This window comes from Diabrotica virgifera, chromosome 3 (genome assembly GCF_917563875.1).
Source record: "Diabrotica virgifera virgifera chromosome 3, PGI_DIABVI_V3a".
Classification (NCBI taxonomy): Eukaryota; Metazoa; Arthropoda; class Insecta; order Coleoptera; family Chrysomelidae; genus Diabrotica; species Diabrotica virgifera.
Window position 1 is genome coordinate 98,739,955 of NC_065445.1, and position 23,049 is coordinate 98,763,003.

The 23,049-nt window shown below is 31.4% G+C and overlaps 1 protein-coding gene across 1 annotated transcript in view; it reads left to right on the plus strand.

The window, feature by feature from the left end:
• Positions 1-569: 569 nt before the first annotated feature.
• LOC114334666 (pleckstrin homology domain-containing family F member 2) overlaps positions 570-23,049 on the plus strand; it is a 75,162-nt gene continuing 52,682 nt past the window's right edge. The window contains exons 1-2 of the mRNA XM_050645317.1: positions 570-717; positions 1,039-1,103. Coding sequence (XP_050501274.1) covers positions 702-717; positions 1,039-1,103 — 81 coding nt within the window. The 5' untranslated portion in view covers positions 570-701. The remainder of the gene's footprint in view (positions 718-1,038; positions 1,104-23,049) is intronic.

A 23,049-nucleotide genomic window follows, 5' to 3' on the forward strand; every position in this document is an offset into this window, starting at 1 on the left:
CATCATTGAAGCAGAAGATATCCCTTGTTTGGAGTGGCCTGTTTGCTCACCCGAGCTTAACCCTGTAGAGTATTTGTGCGATGTGCTTATAAGAAAAATTAGAGCTCACCGGGATAATTCACAAAACACCGCACGGCTAGTACAAGCTGCTCTTGAAGAATGGAGCAACCTACCACAACAAAATGTTGATAATTTGATTAGGAGCGTGCCTACGCAAACTGAAGCTTGCATAAGGAATAGAGGTGATAACACTGACTACAAAAAAAACAAAAAAAATAAATAAAAACAAAAAAAAATAAATAAAAACCATTTAAACATTATTCGTTTTTCATTGAAATTTTTTATTCTATTGACTTTAAAATGACTATTTTTAACAAACAGTTTACGTCGACACGTTCGATAAAATTGCACCAACGAACTGCACAGTCGTATCGTTACGATAAATTGTTGTCGCGTAAACCGGCCTTTAGTTTAGCTTTTGCATTTACATTGGGCGTCGCCGGCTCCCTGTCTACAAATTGCTCCGTTCACTTGTTTAGTCTTTTAAATGACAATGACAAATGTCAATCTAAATAAATGAACAAACCTTATTTTGATGATTTTGACGGATAGGATAGATAGAATAGCATAATTTTTTACTAGGTGTTTTCACTTTTTTCTTAATTTTTTTTAAGTTTCGTTTGAGAGAAAGGAAAGTGAAAATGGTTGATAAATTAGGTAAAATTTTAGAGACATATATGTTGCTAAATTGATTAATTATTATAAGCATCTTTTCGGATTTCATAAATTGGAATAAATAATTTTAAAGAATAAAGTCACCTTATAAGGCCACTTTAAGTCATCAAAATACAGTGCTTTATGCTCTGTTTAATACTGTATGATCTACTTTTGAAGAAGAAGAGAGTTGTTGCAGTTTGCAGTGCCTATCACACATAGAAATCAGAATAAAATTGATATGAATCATCACTACTGTCATTACTAAGATTATTTTATTCATTTGCCCAATAATTTACTATTTAACAATCATGTCTGTTGTAGTTAATAGTGAAGCTAATGCTCGCAGAATAAATATGGTTGAGAGTTGTTTTGGAAGTTCTGGCCAGGTAAGCAACTTTCTTTTTAAGCTGAAATTAACATACAAAGTATTCCACCTTTAGGGGAACAACATATACAAACTTACAATAGTTTGGGAAACACTCCTTGGTATCTCTATATTCAGTAAAGTTCCATAATGAAAACACATACTAATAGAAGTAAATATAATATGATGTAAGCAATTACCAAGGGACGTAACTGCTCTTACAAATATATTGATATTAAAATAATAAAATGTTATGTAAACTGTCAATTCAAAATATAGCATTCGCATAACCATTAAATTTGAAGAAATGACATTAGGACCTTGTTCTCACAATGTGGCCTCAGCAACAAGTAATGATATTTCATTAGTACCCAATATGTAAAATTGGACTCAAACGAATTATGTACTTGTCGAATAATTGTTACTTGCATGTACTTGCCATGTCGTGTGAGTGGGTTACTAGCACAATTATTTGTCACTTGTTGGTTTTCCATTTATGGTTGATAATATGGCCCGAGTCAAAGGCATCACATTTATTTATACACTTGCCAAGTAAATGCAGTCGGAAAAATGAAAGAATACCCATGAACGATAATATCAACCACATATTTTGGATTTGCTGTCTTTTTCTATAAATAACAAACAAGAGAGATAGATTATTAAGTGTTGTCTACTAATCAAAAACGTTATCCAAGACATACGCAGTTACATATTTATAATTGACAGAGTGAGACGGTGATACAATTGTTCAACATAGTTATATTAATTTAGTAGAAAATTTAAACTCGCACTTGACTATTTCTGTACTTCTAATGTCATTCTTAGAAAAACATTCAACATCAATAGAGATAATGATTGTATAAACTACTATTCAAGTAATCGTGCTGGTCAACTATAATCTGAAAGATTCAATTTCTGTCACTTTGACAGTGAAACTGGGTTAGGTTCGGTAGAGTTTATAAATTTTAATAATTGGTCGTATTTACTTGAATAAACTCAGTTTTTTTAAGAGCTATTTTGATATTATATTGTATTTTTGGTTTGGTAAGTATTTATTTAATTAAAATAAGTCAATAAAATTTGTAAGTACCTAATCATCTGTCAATATATTGTTCTGAAGCTATTTCCTTGTGGCATTTTTATGATTAACTATTTAGATGGGAAATAAGCCACAATTAAATTGAAAAAATAATTTTATTAACGTTTCAAAGCCCAAATCGGGTTTCGTTGTCAAAATACAAAATACTACTAAAATAAACAAAAATGTTGTTGCTAAGTAAAACAATTCTTCTAATAATTTACTTAATATGACTCATTTATATTGGCAATTAAGACGTATATCATACATTTTAAAGTAGAAGACTTTAAAATGATATCGCCAATATTTATGAGTTGCGTTCCTGGGACGACTTTATTAAAATATAGTTCATTCGATTACATGAAATCAATCCCAACTCAAGAATATCCTTCACAAAAAAATAATAGCATGTGATCTGTCTTTAAAAAGACAACCAAATGCAACGATGACAGTAAAATTCTCGCATTAGAGATTCCATAGTAAATCACGAGGGAAAACCAGGAAAAAACCTCTGTTTAAAATATCTGTCAATATGGTTAACTTCTCTCTATGAGTTTGCCAAACTTGTACATATTACTCTGACTTTTCAATCATAGTATAAAATATTTTAAAAGTAAAAAGATTAGTATATTTTTATGAATGTACATTTATTTGCAGATAATGTCTTGGAAATTGATCTGGATGCCAAAATGATCTGAATTCATTAAGTTTACTTTCATTTAAGTCACTTGATGCAATGCAGCCGACATAAACGACATTTTTAAAATCCTGATACTATTTACGTCCGACACCTTTAACATGGAGAAATTCATAAAACTATATTTGCCTACTTATTATTTTTGTATTATTAATCTATATCAAATAATTAATTACGGTAGTAAAAGTAACATTTATTACCAATAAATATATAGGTAGGTACCTATTATCAGAAAAAGAATAACATCACAAAAATTTTTTGACACATTTACGTAGCGAAAAATCGTATGGTGGGGTAGTAGTCACATCCGTTTTTTACAGTATTAACTTAGTTTAGACGTTGTTTTGACTAGAAATTTTTGATTTGATTCTTATGCATATCATTGACGCATGGGTATTCTTTCATTTTTCCTACTGTACTTGCAGAAGTGCTCAAACGAAATGCACAAATAATTGGCATCTACTGTGACTATTCATTTAAACCAGGGCATTTAGCAATAAAAACACATGAATAAATTGATTTTACAGCACCTAGAGACTTTTTGCTTTGTGTTCAGGATGATGTTAGGAAAAAAGTATATAATGGAGAAAGGGGTGTAAATACATAATTGCATTTTAAAGGCATAAAATGCATTCAAAAGTGCATAAACATGTCAAAATAAGCGAATTAAGGGCCAACTTTTGTTACTCAGGGATTTTTGGGATCTCTGAACATGACTACGCCATCAGAACAGACCCCCAGGAGCACCTGGTGCCCAGGGTCACTCCTAAGCCACGTCTACTGGAGGTACGAGGGTTTTCAGCCTTAAATTGATGCATACACATACAGGTTAAACAGGGGTTTTTGGGATTGCTGAAAATGAATATGCGATCAGAACTGACATCCGGAGCACCTGGTGTCTATGGTCATGTCATCTTCTGGAGTGTAGAGGGTTTTCGGTATTAATTGAATGCAAACAGATTACACTGAGGGTTTTTGGTGTTCCTAAACACAAGTACTCCAACAGAACTGACCCCCAGAGCACCTGGTGCCCACAGTCACTGCCCAGGCGTGTCATCTTCTGGAGGTTCGAAGGTATTTGACACTGAATGCATGTTGCAGAATACGAATACTCCACCTGCTGCCCAAGGTCATTGCTAAGGCATGTTATATTCTGGAGTTTGTAGGATTTTTGGACAACAGGTACACCAGAGGTTGGTTCTGATATCATATTCTTGTTCAGCGACCCCAAAAACCCCCAAGTAATCTGCTTGCATCAGTTTGGTAAAACTCTTGAAACTCCAGATGACGTGCCCACCAGGTGCTCCGATGGTCAGTTCTGATTACGTATTCATCCTCAGCGACCATAAAAACCCCCGGATTAACAAAATCTGGCCCTTAATACACTTATTTTGACATATTTATACACTTTTGGTTGCATTTTATGCACTTTACAATGCAACAATGCATTTCCACCAATTTTTCTATTGTAGACTTTTTTCCTGACATCATTCTGAACACAATACAAAAAGTGTTGCAGGTTTCTCGGTGCCGTATATAAAAATCGATTTATTTTTTCCTAAATCCCCGGTCTAATTTAGTAATCACACAACTGAATTCAAGGGAATTGTCAAGGTTTTTAAGCCAAATGTTTATGCTTGCGTTCTTGTATCTACATGTCGTGTGAGCACCTTGCTTACCATTGCAATTACAAAGCTCGTATACTTGCCAAATAGGCAAATAATTGTGTATTTGCCAAGTGCACGAGTCCTTGGAGCCCGCCTTAATACCAATGTAAAGGTTCCCATCTTTTAGGGCAGTCAATGAGGGTATTTGGCTCCGAATTCCATCCTACTACATCAATTTACTTGATATTTCCACAGTAAGTAGGGAATAGCTCAAGAAACAAAGTCTACCCTATGCCGATGTGCGCTTTTATCTTGGGGGTGGTTCCCACCCCTTCTCGGGGTTGAAAAATTTTTTGGTTAAAATAGCCACGGAAGCCAAAATTGGCCATTTTCATTGAAAAATTACACCTTTTCGGACGGATTTTTGCGACTACCTTAAAAACTATGCATCTAACAAAAAAACTATATAAAATATTTCTGTAGGTTATAAAAGAACAAAGAGATTTGTTCCTTCATAAATCTTCTAGTTAAAATACAAAGAGGGGTATGGTAGGTAAGAAGAGTTTGTTTTTTGCTGCATGCTCAAATCGGTTTATTCAACTTGAAATAACAGAGAAACTGTCGATTTTAGGTGTATAATGATACTAATACCTTTTGTAGGGCTTGAAAAGACCTTTAAAATGAGCAATACTAAATGTCGATCACATTCAAACTAAGCGAGATATTCTGCAAAAAATTTGATGACTAATGTATTTTAAGAAGAAATGAGAAGTATATTTAACCCCTCATCCATCAGAATTTAAATACATCGTTTTCCTTCTACAATACTTTTTATTATGGTGTTATTTCTATGTTCAAAAATTTGGACTGGATTAAAATGAACGGTTTTTGAAAAAAATAAGATTAAATTATAGAGCGCATTTTTAAATTTTCTTAAGAATCTTCCTTTTCCTCCATGTACCCCGAAAAAGATAAGAGATACGAAAAAAAGATACCACACAAAAATGTAGGGCTTTTTCAGATATAAATTTCCATTTTATTTTTCATTACTGTATCTCTTATCATTTTCAAGTTACATGTAGAAAAAGGAAGATTTTTAAGAAAATTTAAAAATGCGCTCTATAATTTGATCTTTTTTTTTTCAAAAACCATTCATTTTAAACCCGTCCAACTTTTTGAACATAGAAATAACAATATAATAAAAGGTATGGTAAAAGGAAAACGATGCATTTACATTTTGGTGGATGGGTGTTAAAATTACTTCTCATTTTTTCTTAAAATACATTAGTTATCAATTTTGTTTGCAGCATATCTCGCTTTTAGTTTTAACGTAATGGACCTCTAATATAGCTCATTTTAAAGGTCTTTTCAAGCACTACAAAAAGTATTAGTAGCATTATACACCTAAAGTTGACCGTTTCTCTGTTATTTCAAGTTGAATACACCAATTTGAGAATGTACCAAAAACACCCTATTTTCACCTGACATATTTATTTTTATAAAAAAGATCAAGGCAGGTTTTGTTTATATTTGATTCAGAGTTGGACCACCATCTCCATATAGCTATTTCAGCTATATGGAGATATTTCATATTTATTATATAAATATTTAATATATAAATATTTCATATTTATTTTTGTATTATATGTAACTAGACGATTTACGAAGGCAAGTGTTTCTTTGTTTTTTTATAACCTACAAAAATGTAATTGCGAATATATAACCTATATATTCGCAAAAAACAGTTTGAAAAGGTGTTGTTTCAATGAAAATGGCCAATTTTCAACCAGGAATAACTCAAAAAGTATTGAGTTTTCAAAAAAAAAATTATAGAACAGTTTTTGCTTAGAATTAGGTTCTCTAGCGAATTCCGTGGTAATTTACACCAACAATTTTTTTGGGAACCACCGCCAAGATAAAAGCACACATCGGCATAGGGTAGACTTTGAATTAGGAGATAAGTAGAGGCTAGGCCCAAAATTTCATTAAAATCCATGCAGTAGGATAGAATTCGGAGGTAATATCCTATTCTTGCTCCCATTGACTGGCGTATTTATGACTTTATCGATTATAAAGACAGTATAACAGTAAAATAACATAATTATTGTTATAAAGGCATAGGTCTGGATCCCGCGTATGAAAAAAAAGTTGATTAATAGCAAGCTGAAAATTTGTTAATAGCTTAAGGGTGTCTAGTCGAATAAACTTTGATATATGGGAACACTGAAACAGGGGTAGTTTTAATTGTGGAACAGGTTAAAAATTTGGAACGGTCACAGCACGAAAACGGCACATTTATTTTGTCCGACAGAACAGACTTAAACTCTCCGAACAGAGATTAAACTCTCCTGAAAAAATCAGACTGCTATTTATTACCTGTCATAATTCCTGTCATTTGACATATTCTACATGTTCCACTCATTAAAACACCCATTTGGTGATAAATAGCAGTCCGATTTTTGCATGAGAGTTTAATCTCTGTTCGAAGAGTTTAAGTCTGTTCTGTCGGACAAAATAAATGTGCCGTTTTCGTGCTGTGACCGTTCCAAATTTTTAACCTGTTCCACAATTAAAACTACCCCTGTTCCAGTGTTCACACATATCAAAGTTTATTCGACTAGACACCCTTAAGCTATTAACAAATTTTCAGCTTGCTATTATTCAACTTTTTTTTCATACGCGGGATCCAGACCTAGCAGTTTAAAGCATAATAATAAACAAGGTTCTGAAACTGTTTTCTTGTTGCATGTCTAATTCAAGTATTATCTTTATATCGGAATGAACGACAATTGTTGGTATAATGAGAATTACATTTTTAATTAACAAATGTTTGACGTTGACAAAATGACACCAGTGAAGAAGGTTTGGGAAGCAAAAATACAGAAAAGGAAGAAAAGAGGACGACCAAGAACAACATGGGATGGGGTAGTAAGAAGAATACTATAAAAGAAAAGAATAACATGGAGAGAGGCAACCAATGTGGCGAAGAATCGAAAAGAATGGAAAAAGTTTTTAAATAATTAGTATAGATACTAGTAATTATAATGTAGAAATTGTAAACTCGACACCGTAAGGTAAAAGGGTATTGATTATATATAGGGTGAGTGGGGAGGAACGCGCCAAACTTTAAGGCTGTATAATATAAGGCTGTTTTCGTTTGTTTCCGAGATATGGGGTGTTAAAATTTTTCTTACAAACTGACGATTTATCTATTGCTCTAAAACCGGTTGAGGTGTGCAAATGAAATTTGGTGGGTTTTAAGACATAGTTATTGCGCATATTTTGACACACAATTAAGAATTTTATATTCACCAAGGGCGCGCGTACGGATAAAAGTCTAAAAATTTTTAAAGAAAAAAAAATAGTATGCCACTGAGATATTTCAAATTAAAAATTATTTTTTGAATTCCCTGTTCAATTTCTGACAAACCATCTATCTTCATGTTTGTTCACACGACGCTTCGTTTTCATGCCAAAAATAGTATATTGTGCAACAAGTGCAGAAAGGTACTAATTTCTCACGAGTTTGAAAAGTTGCGGTACGAGCGCAAGCGAGTGCCGCAATTCAAACGAGTGAGAAATTACCTTTCTGCACGTGTTTTACACTATACTTTTTCTACAAGCACAGTTTTTCCTAAAAATAAAAATCACAATTTCCAAACGACGATTAATTATAATATATGTGAATATGTGATAAATTTTAAACTGTATTTAGTTAATACCTACTAATCAATTTAAATTCCTTATACCTAAATAAATTGCACAGAAATCAGTTAAAAAATTAATGCACTGCTTTAATTTGTTTAAATTTAAACAATTATTACACATTATTGACAGTATATTTATGCAGTCACGGATTTACACAAAACCTACTTCATTCGACGTCTCTTGCACAGGTTGCTAAATCCTTATTGGTTATTTGATAATTATAAAATGTTTAATAAGAATAAAATTGTAAAATAAAACAGTTGTAACATCCATAATTTAGTTTCTATGCTATAGTTAAATATAATAATTGTCTTATAGGTTATATATTTGTCTAAAGTTTAACCACGGATGTAAACAGAATATAACGTTACTCAGAATGCGGTAGTCCACGGATGTAAACAGAATATAACGTTACTCAGAATGAGGTAGTCAACTGTGCAGAAAAGAACTTTGCGGCACAGAAACGTCACTTTTCTGCACACTAATGTCAAATATCTTATACTGTGAGAAAATATCAAGTTTTCTAACATAAAACCGTGCAGAAAAGTGCACTTTGAATAGTGGTTGTAGAAAAATAAAATATCTTAACGCTTACAAAGTATTCGAAATAAGTTTCTACACATTCATATAGAAATTTCGTCGAAAACTTTGTAAGCGTTAAGATGTTTTATTTTTTGCATGAAAACTAAGCGTCGCATGAAAAAAAGGGAAGATAGATTTTTTGTCACAAATTGAACGAGAAATTCAAGAAAGATTTTTAATTTGAAATATTTCAGTGGCGTACCATTTTTATCTTAAAAAAATTTCAGACTATTACCCGTACGCGCGCTAATGGTAAATATAAAATTCTTAGTTGTATGTCAAAACATGCGCAATTACTGGGTCTTAAAACCCACCAAATTTCATTTGCACACCTCAACCGGTTTTAGAGCAATAAATAAATCGTCAGTTTGTAATAAAAATTTTAAAACCCCGTATCTCGGAAACAAATGAAAATCGAATAACAACATATGAGTTATTTTTGATTATTTTTACGTATATTATACAGTCTTAAAGTTTGGCGCATTCATCCCCACTCACCCTGTATATACAGTATGTCCCTGTTGGAACCATATGGAAAACTTTTTTATTATTAATTTTACGAAAAAAGTTATTCTTCATAAAAAGCTCTGCATGGTCTAAAACCTATGATTCAACTATCATATATTAAATTTTATGAATATTATACGAGGTATGTAAAAAAATATGAATTTCACTCAAGAGAGAATTTCACAATATTGAAAATTGTTATTATAAAAAGTTGTTTGGAATTAAGAATTATATTCTAAAATGCAATTTCATGTTTCTAATTGAAAAAAAAATTTCTTTAATTACGGATAACCAACATTATTTTCAGTTATTTCAATTATGATTTTTTTATAAAATCTTTTTATAAAATATTCTGCATGGTCTAAAACCTAAAATACAACCATCTTATAGGCCTTGGGCCCGCATATACAATTATTATTTATGACCACACCGTTGAAACTTTTTGTACTTGTTATTTGGGTGGAGTCGGACAAATTTTGAGCTTGGCGCATTATGGTAGTGGGGCGTTTGTCTGTCAAGCGGTGACGAAGTTGTCAATTTTATGCAAGAAATAAATTTATTACCACATTGGTCATTCTATTTTAATCAATGGATTTTATCATATAAACAACGAAAACAATTTTGTCGGACAAAAATATTGGGGCATATGACGCGTCGGACACGCTAAATATGTCAAATTTATGAAAATAATAAATTTATTACCACATCGGTAATTTTAACGGTATCTATCATAAAACCTTTTTACAATAATGTGGTAACCTTGTCGGACAATTTTCACGGGGCATATGCGCAGTCGGACGCACCGAAGATGTCAATTTCCTGAAAATTTTTTATTTATTACCACAGATGTCATTTTTATTTTGTAGTGTTCTTTTACATGTGTAATGCATATTGGATCACTTGTCGGACAAAAATAATGGGGCGTTTTGGTACAATTAAAAGAAGAAGTAATTTTTATGCATACAGGGTGTTTGGTAAAGAATGGGCCATAGCTTAACCTCAGGTTCCTGAGGTTAAAATAGGCCGATTTAAGCTAACTTACCTTAGTACAAAGTTTATAATAGCCGAGATACAGGGTGTCAAAGTTAAACTTTTTTTTTATTTATTATTTAATATTTCCTGATAGGTATGAGATAACAACATGAAATTTTATATTTGGGGGTTTCTTGGGTCTAGAAATCTAAATTCCTTACCAAAAATTATGCATTGCCCAGAGGGCGCCACATATGCCTTTCAGCACTCATTTATTACGTTCAATTTTTTTTATCCCTCACTCTGTATAATTTTGACATTAAAATTTTTATTTTCCTATTAGTTTTACTTAATAAAGGTATACTTCTTTCATCTTCCTAAACTCAACCGTTTTCGAGATAAACGCATTTTAAATATGCGATACACCATCATTTTTAGCATAATATCATTGAAGTTACACCCGAAAAATAACTTAAAATTTATGAAAATAATAAATTTATTACCACATGGATAATTTTAACGGTATCTACCATAAAACCTTTTTACAATAATGTGGTAACCTTGTCGGACAATTTTCACGGGGCATATGCGCAGTCGGACCCGCCGAAAATGTCAATCTCCTGAAATTTTTTTATTTATTACCACAGATGTTATTTTTATTTTGTACTGTTTTTTTACATGTGTAATGCATATTGGATCACTTGTCGGACAAAAATAATGGGGCGTTTTGGTACAATTTAAAAAAAATTAATTTTTATACATTTTTGGCTTCATATTAAATTACGTATTTTTCGGCTCATATTACCCGTATGTGCGCCAATGGTGAATATTAAATTCTTAACTGTAGTTAAAAATGTGCAATAACTACCTCTTAAAACCCACCAAATTTCATTTGCATATCTCAACTGGTTTTAAAGCAATAAATAAATCGTCAGTTTGTCAGAAAAACTTCAACACCCCCTATCTCGGAAACGATGCATTTGTGGACATACGTTTTTCTCGTAAAGCAAACTGACTTTATTTTGTCATGCACAATTACTCCTTAAAGTTTGCCATTTAAAAACACACTTTGTCTATGAAAAACATGGCTAGTTATTAAAGTCCTTAACTTTTTTATTATCCAACATAAACGAATGAATGAAAAAACTGAATGTTGAGAAGGAATGAGGCTATAGTTAGGTTTTAATTTTAGTATTTTATAGATGCTAGAATATTCCACGGGGTGATGCGAACTTTGAGAAAAAACATTTTTCCCTTTTTAAATAGAAATTGAATAAAATTTCTGAGATCGGTAACTTTTGAATGGTATATACAATTTTCAAAATTACAATGGGATAAGACAGGGAGATTCCCTGAGTCCTCTGTTGTTCAACCTGATCATGGACGAAATAATAAAAAAAGTAAGAACAAAAAAAGAATACCAAATGGGAGAAAAACCACTTAAAATAATCTGCTGTGCAGACGACGCAATACTAATCTCTCAAAGTGAAGATGATTTACAACGTTTGCTGCACGAATTTAATATAACCGCTAGAAAATTTAACATGTAAATTTACCTAAAAAAGACTAAATGCATGGTTATATCAGCAGATCTAATAAGGTGTAAATTAGAGCTGGAGGGTCAAATAATAGAACAAGTCATGGAGTTTAAATATCTAGGCATCACACTATGCAGCTACGGAAAGCTCGAAACAAAAGTGGAAGATCAGGTGAATAAAGCAAACAGAGCCGCAGGTTGCCTGAATGAAACAATATAGAGAAATAAAAACATCAGAAAAGAAGTGAAAGGCAGAATTTACAAAAGAGTCATCAGACCAATAATGACATACGCGGCAGAAACACAACCTGATACAGAAAGGACAAAAAGAATGCTATAGAAACAGCAGAGATGAAAACATTGCGAAAAATCGATGGTAAGACGCTGTGGGATAGAGCTAGAAGTGCAGATATATGAAGGAGATGCAAGGTGGACAACATTAATAACTGGGTGAAACAGAGGTGTAACCAGGATGATCCTAAGGGGGAGTTACGTCTACTTGAAGGTCTCTGGGGGTATGGAATAATAATTGTGTTAAGCGTATAGAGCTCAAAGTACATCCAAAAGGGGGGTTATAACCCCCAAAACCACCCCCTGGTTACGCCTATGGGGTGAAAAGCAGAAGAGTAGAATGGAACGACCACATAAGCCGAATGACAACAAATAGAGTAGTAAGGACGGTCACAGAAGGTTCCCCAATAGGAAGACGATCAGTGGGAAGACCACGAAAAAGGTGGAATGACAACTTACTGGAGGCACATTGAAAAACAGACAGAGTAATGTCTATATAAAAGGAAGAAGAAGAAGAAGAGAAGAATTTTCAAAATTAAACATGCTTTGGAAAGGTATAAACATGCTTTGGAAAGGTAATGTTCAGTACTAAAGGAAGCTGTAAAGTCGGACTTAAATTTTCTAAATTTTTGGGAGTTTTGGGGACGAGAACGAAAAACAGACTCTAAATGGGACGTAAAATCCACACCCTTGGACCAAAATGGATGGTTGACATATATCTCTTTTCCTATATTTTAAGATTAGATTTGGCCCAATTTTTTCAATTCAGTCACATTTAGAAAATCGAAAATTTCTTGTATAATATAGTGTCACATGTACGGGAACAGCCGTTCTCTGGGATATAAAAAAATAATAAGCATCAAGGAGACCAAAGCGAACTATAAACAATTTTTCTCGGTTAGTTCTACATAGATCAAACTGAAAATTTGTAGAAATACACCTTATAATATTTATAAGGACGTAACGTAGAGAACATTCCTTCTTCTTCTTCTTTCTCATAATCCTTAGTGCCCTTCAGGGCGTCGGATGTCGGGTTCCGCCTTGTAGAGAACATTCTAAAATTTTAAAAAAAATTTCCGAAATTTTCCCTCTTGTCGAAAAATCTTTTTGGAAAATTTTGTGTACAATTCTTTGTCATGCCCTTTTAAGTGTAGTACTTAGCGTGTGTACCAATTTTTAGCTAAATCGATTCAAAAGTAACCGAAAAACACTGTTTTAAATTTTTTTTTGATAATACCTCTTCGTCGATAGCCTAAAAGAATTAAGATTTCTGTTATTTTGCCCCAACATTTTTGTCAGACAATTATATTTTTTGTTTAAGAATATAATTACTTGTAACCTACTACTTTTGTCGGAAAAATGGTTGTAAAGATAAGGGATGCACGAACCCAGCATAATTTGAAAGTATACTTTACTAATAAAAATAAATTTTTTGTCCGACTGTCGAGTTGCCCCAATATTTTTGTCCGACACTTCGATTTTTTGATTAAGAATATAATTACTTATAACCTACTAATGTTGTCGGAAAAATGGTTTTAAAGGTAAGGGTTGCACGAACCCAGTAAGGTTCAAAAGACAGTTTATTAATAAAAATTAAATTTTTTGTCCTACTTTGGATTTGACCCAATATTTTTGTCGGACACTTAGATTTTTTGATATGGAATATAACTACTTATAACCTGATACTTGTGTCGGAAATTCTTTTTTATTTCGAGAAAAAAAACTACAGAACGATGTTTGTCGTTGTTCAAGGAGTATGTACACAAATTATCAGATCACAATTTTTCTAAAATTTTCCCTCTTGTCGGAAAATTTTTTAAGAAAATTTTGGGTTCCGATCTACGTCATACCCTTTTAAATGCTTTACTAAGTGTGTGTACCAATTTTCAGCTAAATCGATTCAAAAGTAACCGAGAAACACTGTTTTAAAATTTTTTTTTGATAATACCTCCTCGTCGATAGCCTAAAAGAATTAAGTTTTCTGTTCGTTTGCCCCAACATTTTTGTCAGACAATTATATTTTTTAATATAATTACTTGTAACCTACTACTTTTGTCGGAAAAATGGTTGTAAAGATAAGGGATGCACGAACCCAACATAATTTGAAAGTATACTTTACTAATAAAAATAAATTTATTGTCCGACTGTCGAGTTGCCCCAATATTTTTGTCCGACACTTTGATTTTTTGATTAAGAATATAATTACTTATAACCTACTAATGTTGTCGGAAAAATGGTTTTAAAGGTAAGGGTTGCACGAACCCAGTAAGGCTCAAAAGACAGTTTATTAATAAAAATTAAATTTTTTGTCCTACTTTGGATTTGACCAAATATTTTTGTCGGACACTTAGATTTTTTGATTTGGAATATAACTACTTATAACCTGATACTTGTGTCGGAAATTCTTTTTTATTTCGAGAAAAAAACTACAGAACGATGTTTGTCGTTGTTCAAGGAGTATGTACACAAATTATCAGATCACAATTTTTCTAAAATTTTCCCTCTTGTCGGAAAATTTTTTAAGAAAATTTTGGGTTCCGATCTACGTCATACCCTTTTAAATGATTTACTAAGTGTGTGTACCAATTTTCAGCTAAATCGATTCAAAAGTAACCGAGAAACACTGTTTAAAATTTTTTTTGAAAATACCTCCTCGTCGATAGCCTAAACGAATTAAGTTTTCTGTTCGTTTGCCCCAACATTTTTGTCAGACAATTACATTTTTTGTTTAAGAATATAATTACTTGTAACCTACTACTTTTGTCGGAAAAATGGTTGTAAAAATAAGGGATGCACGAACCCAGCATAATTTGAAAGTATACTTTACTAATAAAAATAAATTTTTTGTCCGACTGTCGAGTTGCCCCAATATTTTTGTCCGACACTTTGATTTTTTGATTAAGAATATAATTACTTATAACCTACTAATGTTGTCGGAAAAATGGTTTTAAAGGTAAGGGTTTCACGAACCCAGAAAAGTTTAAAAGACAGTTTATTAATAAAAATTAAATTTTTTGTCCGACTTTGGATTTGACCCAATATTTTTGTCGGACACTAAGATTTTTTGATTTGGAATATAACTACGTATAACCTGATACTTGTATCGGAAATTTTTTTTTATTTCGAGAAAAAAATCTACAGAACGATGTTTGTCGTTGTTCAAGGAGTATGTACACAAATTATCAGATCACAATTTTTCTAAAATTTTCCCTCTTGTCGGAAAATTTTTTAAGAAAATTTTGGGTTCCGATCTACGTCATACCCTTTTAAATGCTTTACTTAGTGTGTGTACCAATTTTCAGCTAAATCGATTCAAAAGTAACCGAGAAACACTGTTTTAAAATTTTTTTTTGATAATACCTCCTCGTCGATAGCCTAAAAGAATTAAGTTTTCTGTTCGTTTGCCCCAACATTTTTGTCAGACAATTATATTTTTTGTTTAAGAATATAATTACTTGTAACCTACTACTTTTGTCGGAAAAATGGTTGTAAAGATAAGGGATGCACGAACCCAGCATAATTTGAAAGTATACTTTACTAATAAAAATAAATTTTTTGTCCGACTGTCGAATTGCCCCAATATTTTTGTCCGACACTTTGATTTTTTGATTAAGAATATAATTACTTATAACCTACTAATGTTGTCGGAAAAATGGTTTTAAAGGTAATGGTTGCACGAACCGAGAAAAGTTTAAAAGACAGTTTATTAATAAAAATTAAATATTTTGTCCGACTTTGGATTTGACCCAATATTTTTGTCGGACACTTAGATTTTTTGATTTGGAATATAACTACTTATAACCTGATACTTGTGTCGGAATTTTTTTTTTATTTCGAGAAAAAAACTACAGAACGATGTTTGTCGTTGTTCAAGGAGTATGTACGCAAATATCAGATCACAATTTTTCTAAAATTTTCCCTCTTGTCCGAAATTTTTTTGGGAAAATTTTGGGTACAGCTCTACGTCATACCATTTTAAATGTTTTACTTAGTGTGTGTACCAATTTTGAGCTAAATAGATTCAAAAATAACCGAAAAAATCTGTGTTAAAATATTTTTGGATAATACCTCCTCGTCCGTAGCCTAAAAGAATTAAGTTTCCTGTTCGTTTGCCCCAACATTTTTGTCAGAAAATTACATTTTTTGTTTAAGAGTATAATTACTTGTATCCTACTACTTTTGTCGGAAAAATGGTTGTAAAGATAAGGGATGCACGAACCCAGAATAGTTTAAAAGTATAGTTTATTAATAAAAATTAAATTTTTTGTCCGACTTTGGATGTGCCCCACTATTTATGTCGGGCACTTAGATTTTTTATTTGAAATATAACTACTTATAACCTGATACATGTGCTGAAAATTTTTTTTAATTCGAGAAAAAAAATACAGAACGATGTTTGTCGTTGTTCAAGGAGTATGTACACAAATTATCAGATCACAATTTTTCTAAAATTTTCCCACTTGTCGGAAAATTTTTTAAGAAAATTTTGGGTTCCGATCTGCGTCATACCCTTTTAAATGCTTTACTTAGTGTGTGTACCAATTTTCAGCTAAATCGATTCAAAAGTAACCGAGAAACACTGTTTAAAATTTTTTTTTGATAATACCTCCTCGTCGATAGCCTAAAGGAATTAAGTTTTCTGTTCGTTTGCCCCAACATTTTTGTCAGACAATTACATTTTTTGTTTAAGAATATAATTACTTGTAACCTACTACTTTTGTCGGAAAAATGGTTGTAAAAATAAGGGATGCACGAACCCAGCATAATTTGAAAGTATACTTTACTAATAAAAATAAATTTTTTGTCCGACTGTCGAGTTGCCCCAATATTTTTGTCCGACACTTTGATTTTTTGATTAAGAATATAATTACTTATAACCTACTAATGTTGTCGGAAAAATGGTTTTAAAGGTAATGGTTGCACGAACCGAGAAAAGTTTAAAAGACAGTTTATTAATAAAAATTAAATTTTTTGTCCGACTTTGGATTTGACCCAATATTTTTGTCGGACACTTAGATTTTTTGATTTGGAATATAACTACTTATAACCTGATACTTGTGTCGGAATTTTTTTTTTATTTCGAGAAAAAAACTACAGAACGATGTTTGTCGTTGTTCAAGGAGTATGTACGCAAATATCAGATCACAATTTTTCTAAAATTTTCCCTCTTGTCCGAAATTTTTTTGGGAAAATTTTGGGTACAGCGCTACGTCATACCCTTTTAAATGTTTTACTTAGTGTGTGTACCAATTTTCAGCTAAATCGATTCAAAAATAACCGAAAAAATCTGTTTTAAAATATTTTTGGATAATACCTCCTCGTCCATAGCCTAAAAGAATTAAGTTTCCTGTTCGTTTGCCCCAACATTTTTGTCAGACAATTACATTTTTTGTTTAAGAGTATAATTACTTGTATCCTTCTACTTTTGTCGGAAAATGGTTGTAAAGATAAGGGATGCACGAACCCAGAATAGTTTAAAAGTATAGTTTATTAATAAAAATTAAATTTTTTGTCCGACTTTGGATGTGCCCCACTATTTATGTCAGGCACTTAGATTTTTTGATTTGGAATATAACTACTTATAACCTGATACATGTGCTGAAAATTTTTTTTTTAATTCGAGAAAAAAATACAGAACGATGTTCGTCGTTGTTCAAGGAGTATGTACACAAATTATCAGATCACAATTTTTCTAAAATTTTCCCTCTTGTCGGAAAATTTTTTAAGAAAATTTTTGGTTCCGATCTACGTCATACCCTTTTAAATGCTTCACTTAGTGTGTGTACCAATTTTCAGCTAAATCGATTCAAAAGTAACCGAGAAACTCTGTTTTAAAAATTTTTTTTGATAATACCTCCTCGTCGATAGCCTAAAAGAATTAAGTTTTCTGTTCGTTTGCCCCAACATTTTTGTCAGACAATTATATTTTTTGTTTAAGAATATAATTACTTGTAACCTACTACTTTTGTCGGAAAAATGGTTCTAAAGATAAGGGATGCACGAAGCCAGCATAATTTGAAAGTATACTTTACTAATAAAAATAAATTTTTTGTCTGACTGTCGAGTTGCCCCAATATTTTTGTCCGACACTTTGATTTTTTGATTAAGAATATAATTACTTATGACCTACTAATGTTGTCGGAAAAATGGTTTTAAAGGTAAGGGTTGCACGAACCCAGTAAGGTTTAAAAGACAGTTTATTAATAAAAATTAAATTTTTTGTCCGACTTTGGATTTGACCCAATATTTTTGTCGGACACTTAGATTTTTTGATATAGAATATAACTACTTATAACCTGATACTTGTGTCAGAAATTTTTTTTAATTGGGAAAAAAAACTACAGAACGATGTTTGTCGTTGTTCAAGGAGTATGTAAGCAAATATCAGATCACAATTTTTCAAAAATTTTCCCTCTTGTCGGAAAATTTTTTAAGAAAATTTTGGGTACAGCTCTACGTCATACCCTTTTAAATGTTTTACTTAGTGAGTGCCAATTTTGAGCTAAATCGATTCAAAAATAACCGAGAAAACTCTTTTAAAATTTTTTAATATTACTTTCTCGTCGATAGCCTAAATGAATTAAGTTTTCTGTTCGTTTGCCCCAAGATTTTTGTCAAAAAATTACATTTTTTGTTTAAGAATATAATTACTTGTAACTTACTAGCTTTGTCGGAAAAATGGTTGTTAAGATAAGGGATACACGAACCCAGCATATTTTAAAAGTATAGTTTATCAATAAAAATTAAATTTTTTGTCTGACTTTGGATTTGCCCCAATATTTTTGTCGGACACTTAGATTTTTTGATTTGGAATATAACTACTTATAACCTGATACTTGTGTCGGAAATTTTTTTTATTTCGAGAAAAAAAACTACAGAACGATGTTTGTCGTTGTTCAAGGAGTATGTACGCAAATATCAGATCACAATTTTTCTAAAATTTTCCCTCTTGTCCGAAATTTTTTTGGGAAAATTTTGGGTACAGCGCTACGTCATACCCTTTTAAATGTTTTACTTAGTGTGTGTACCAATTTTCAGCTAAATCGATTCAAAAGTAACCGAGAAACACTGTTTTAAATTCTTTTTTTTTGATAATACCTCCTCGTCGATAGCCTAAAGGAATTAAGTTTTCTGTTCGTTTGCCCCAACATTTTTGTCAGACAATTATATTTTTTGTTTAAGAATATAATTACTTGTAACCTACTACTTTTGTCGGAAAAATGGTTGTAAAGATAAGGGATGCACGAAGCCAGCATAATTTGAAAGTATACTTTACTAATAAAAATAAATTTTTTGTCCGACTGTCGAGTTGCCCCAATATTTTTGTCCGACACTTTGATTTTTTGATTAAGAATATAATTACTTATGACCTACTAATGTTGTCGGAAAAATGGTTTTAAAGGTAAGGGTTGCACGAACCCAGTAAGGTTTAAAAGACAGTTTATTAATAAAAATTAAATTTTTTGTCCGACTTTGGATTTGACCCAATATTTTTGTCGGACACTTAGATTTTTTGATATAGAATATAACTACTTATAACCTGATACTTGTGTCAGAAATTTTTTTTAATTGGAAAAAAAACTACAGAACGATGTTTGTCGTTGTTTAAGGAGTATGTACGCAAATATCAGATCACAATTTTTCTAAAATTTTCCCTCTTGTCCGAAATTTTTTTGGGAAAATTTTGGGTACAGCGCTACGTCATACCCTTTTAAATGTTTTACTTAGTGTGTGTACCAATTTTCAGCTAAATCGATTCAAAAATAACCGAAAAAATCTGTTTTAAAATATTTTTGGATAATTCCTCCTCGTCCATAGCCTAAAAGAATTAAGTTTCCTGTTCGTTTGCCCCAACATTTTTGTCAGACAATTACATTTTTTGTTTAAGAGTATAATTACTTGTATCCTACTACTTTTGTCGGAAAAATGGTTGTAAAGATAAGGGATGCACGAACCCAGAATAGTTTAAAAGTATAGTTTATTTATAAAAATTAAATTTTTTGTCCGACTTTGGATGTGCCCCACTATTTATGTCGGGCACTTAGATTTTTTGATTTGAAATATAACTACTTATAACCTGATACATGTGCTGAAAATTTTTTTTAATTCGAGAAAAAAAATACAGAACGATGTTTGTCGTTGTTCAAGGAGTATGTACACAAATTATCAGATCACAATTTTTCTAAAATTTTCCCTCTTGTCGGAAAATTTTTTAAGAAAATTTTGGGTTCCGATCTGCGTCATATCCTTTTAAATGCTTTACTTAGTGTGTGTACCAATTTTCAGCTAAATCGATTCAAAAGTAACCGAGAAACACTGTTTTAAATTTTTTTTTTGATAATACCTCCTCGTCGATAGCCTAAAGGAATTAAGTTTTCTGTTCGTTTGCCCCAACATTTTTGTCAGACAATTATATTTTTTGTTTAAGAATATAATTACTTGTAACCTACTACTTTTGTCGGAAAAATGGTTGTAAAGATAAGGGATGCACGAAGCCAGCATAATTTGAAAGTATACTTTACTAATAAAAATAAATTTTTTGTCCGACTGTCGAGTTGCCCCAATATTTTTGTCCGACACTTTGATTTTTTGATTAAGAATATAATTACTTATGACCTACTAATGTTGTCGGAAAAATGGTTTTAAAGGTAAGGGTTGCACGAACCCAGTAAGGTTTAAAAGACAGTTTATTAATAAAAATTAAATTTTTTGTCCGACTTTGGATTTGACCCAATATTTTTGTCGGACACTTAGATTTTTTGATATAGAATATAACTACTTATAACCTGATACTTGTGTCAGAAATTTTTTTTAATTGGAAAAAAAACTACAGAACGATGTTTGTCGTTGTTTAAGGAGTATGTACGCAAATATCAGATCACAATTTTTCTAAAATTTTCCCTCTTGTCCGAAATTTTTTTGGGAAAATTTTGGGTACAGCGCTACGTCATACCCTTTTAAATGTTTTACTTAGTGTGTGTACCAATTTTCAGCTAAATCGATTCAAAAATAACCGAAAAAATCTGTTTTAAAATATTTTTGGATAATTCCTCCTCGTCCATAGCCTAAAAGAATTAAGTTTCCTGTTCGTTTGCCCCAACATTTTTGTCAGACAATTACATTTTTTGTTTAAGAGTATAATTACTTGTATCCTACTACTTTTGTCGGAAAAATGGTTGTAAAGATAAGGGATGCACGAACCCAGAATAGTTTAAAAGTATAGTTTATTAATAAAAATTAAATTTTTTGTCCGACTTTGGATGTGCCCCACTATTTATGTCGGGCACTTAGATTTTTTGATTTGAAATATAACTACTTATAACCTGATACATGTGCTGAAAATTTTTTTTTAATTCGAGAAAAAAAATACAGAACGATGTTTGTCGTTGTTCAAGGAGTATGTACACAAATTATCAGATCACAATTTTTCTAAAATTTTCCCTCTTGTCGGAAAATTTTTTAAGAAAATTTTGGGTTCCGATCTGCGTCATATCCTTTTAAATGCTTTACTTAGTGTGTGTACCAATTTTCAGCTAAATCGATTCAAAAGTAACCGAGAAACACTGTTTTAAATTTTTTTTTTGATAATACCTCCTCGTCGATAGCCTAAAGGAATTAAGTTTTCTGTTCGTTTGCCCCAACATTTTTGTCAGACAATTACATTTTTTGTTTAAGAATATAATTACTTGTAACCTACTACTTTTGTCGGAAAAATGGTTGTAAAGATAAGGGATGCACGAACCCAGCATAATTTGAAAGTATACTTTACTAATAAAAATAAATTTTTTGTCCGACTGTCGAGTTGCCCCAATATTTTTGTCCGACGCTTTGATTTTTTGATTAAGAATATAATTACTTATAACCTACTAATGCTGTCGGAAAAATGGTTGTAAATAAAAAAATTTCAGGAAATTGACATCTTCGGCGCGTCCGACTGCGCATATGCCCCGTGAAAATTGTCCGACAAGGTTACCACATTATTGTAAAAAGGTTTTATGATAGATACCGTTAAAATTATCGATGTGGTAATAAATTTATTATTTTCATAAATTTGACATATTTAGCGTGTCCGACGCGTCATATGCCCCAATATTTTTGTCCGACAAAATTGTTTTCGTTGTTTATATGATAAAATCCATTGATTAAAATAGAATGACCAATGTGGTAATAAATTTTTTTCTTGCATAAAATTGACAACTTCGTCACCGCTTGACAGACAAACGCCCCACTACCATAATGCGCCAAGCTCAAAATTTGTCCGACTCCATCCAAATAACAAGTACAAAAAGTTTCAACGGTGTGGTCATAAATAATAATTGTATATGCGGGCCCAAGGCCTATTATATTAAATTTTATAAATTGTATGTAAAAAAATATGAATTCGCTCAAGAGTACTCAAATAAAATACCGTTATTTTTCACAATATCGAAAATTGTGATTATGTAAAGTTGTTTAGAACTAAAAACAATGTTCCAATATGTATTTACATCCTGAACAATATTCCAATATATGTAATATTCTGAACTATAAAGGTACTTCTTGATCGAAATTCATCTTTTTTGACATACCTTGTATCAAATTGATAAAATTTGATATAAGATGGTTGTATTTAAGGTTTTAGACCATGCAGAACTTTTTACAAAGAATAACTTTTTTTCGCAAAATTAATAATAAAAGAGTTATCACAATTGAAATAACTAAAAATAATGTTGGTTATCCATAATTAAAAAAAAATTCAAAAATTTTTTATTTCAATTAGAAGGATGAAATTGCATATTAGAATATAGTTCTTAATTCCAAACGACTTTTCATAATGACAATTTTCAATATTGTGAAAAATAAAGCTACTTTACTCTTGAGTGAAATTCATATTTTTTGACATACCTCGTATAATATTCATAAAATTTGATATCTGATGATTGAATCTTAGGTTTTAGACCATTAAGAGCTTTTTATGAAGAATAACTTTTTTTCGTAAAATTAATAATA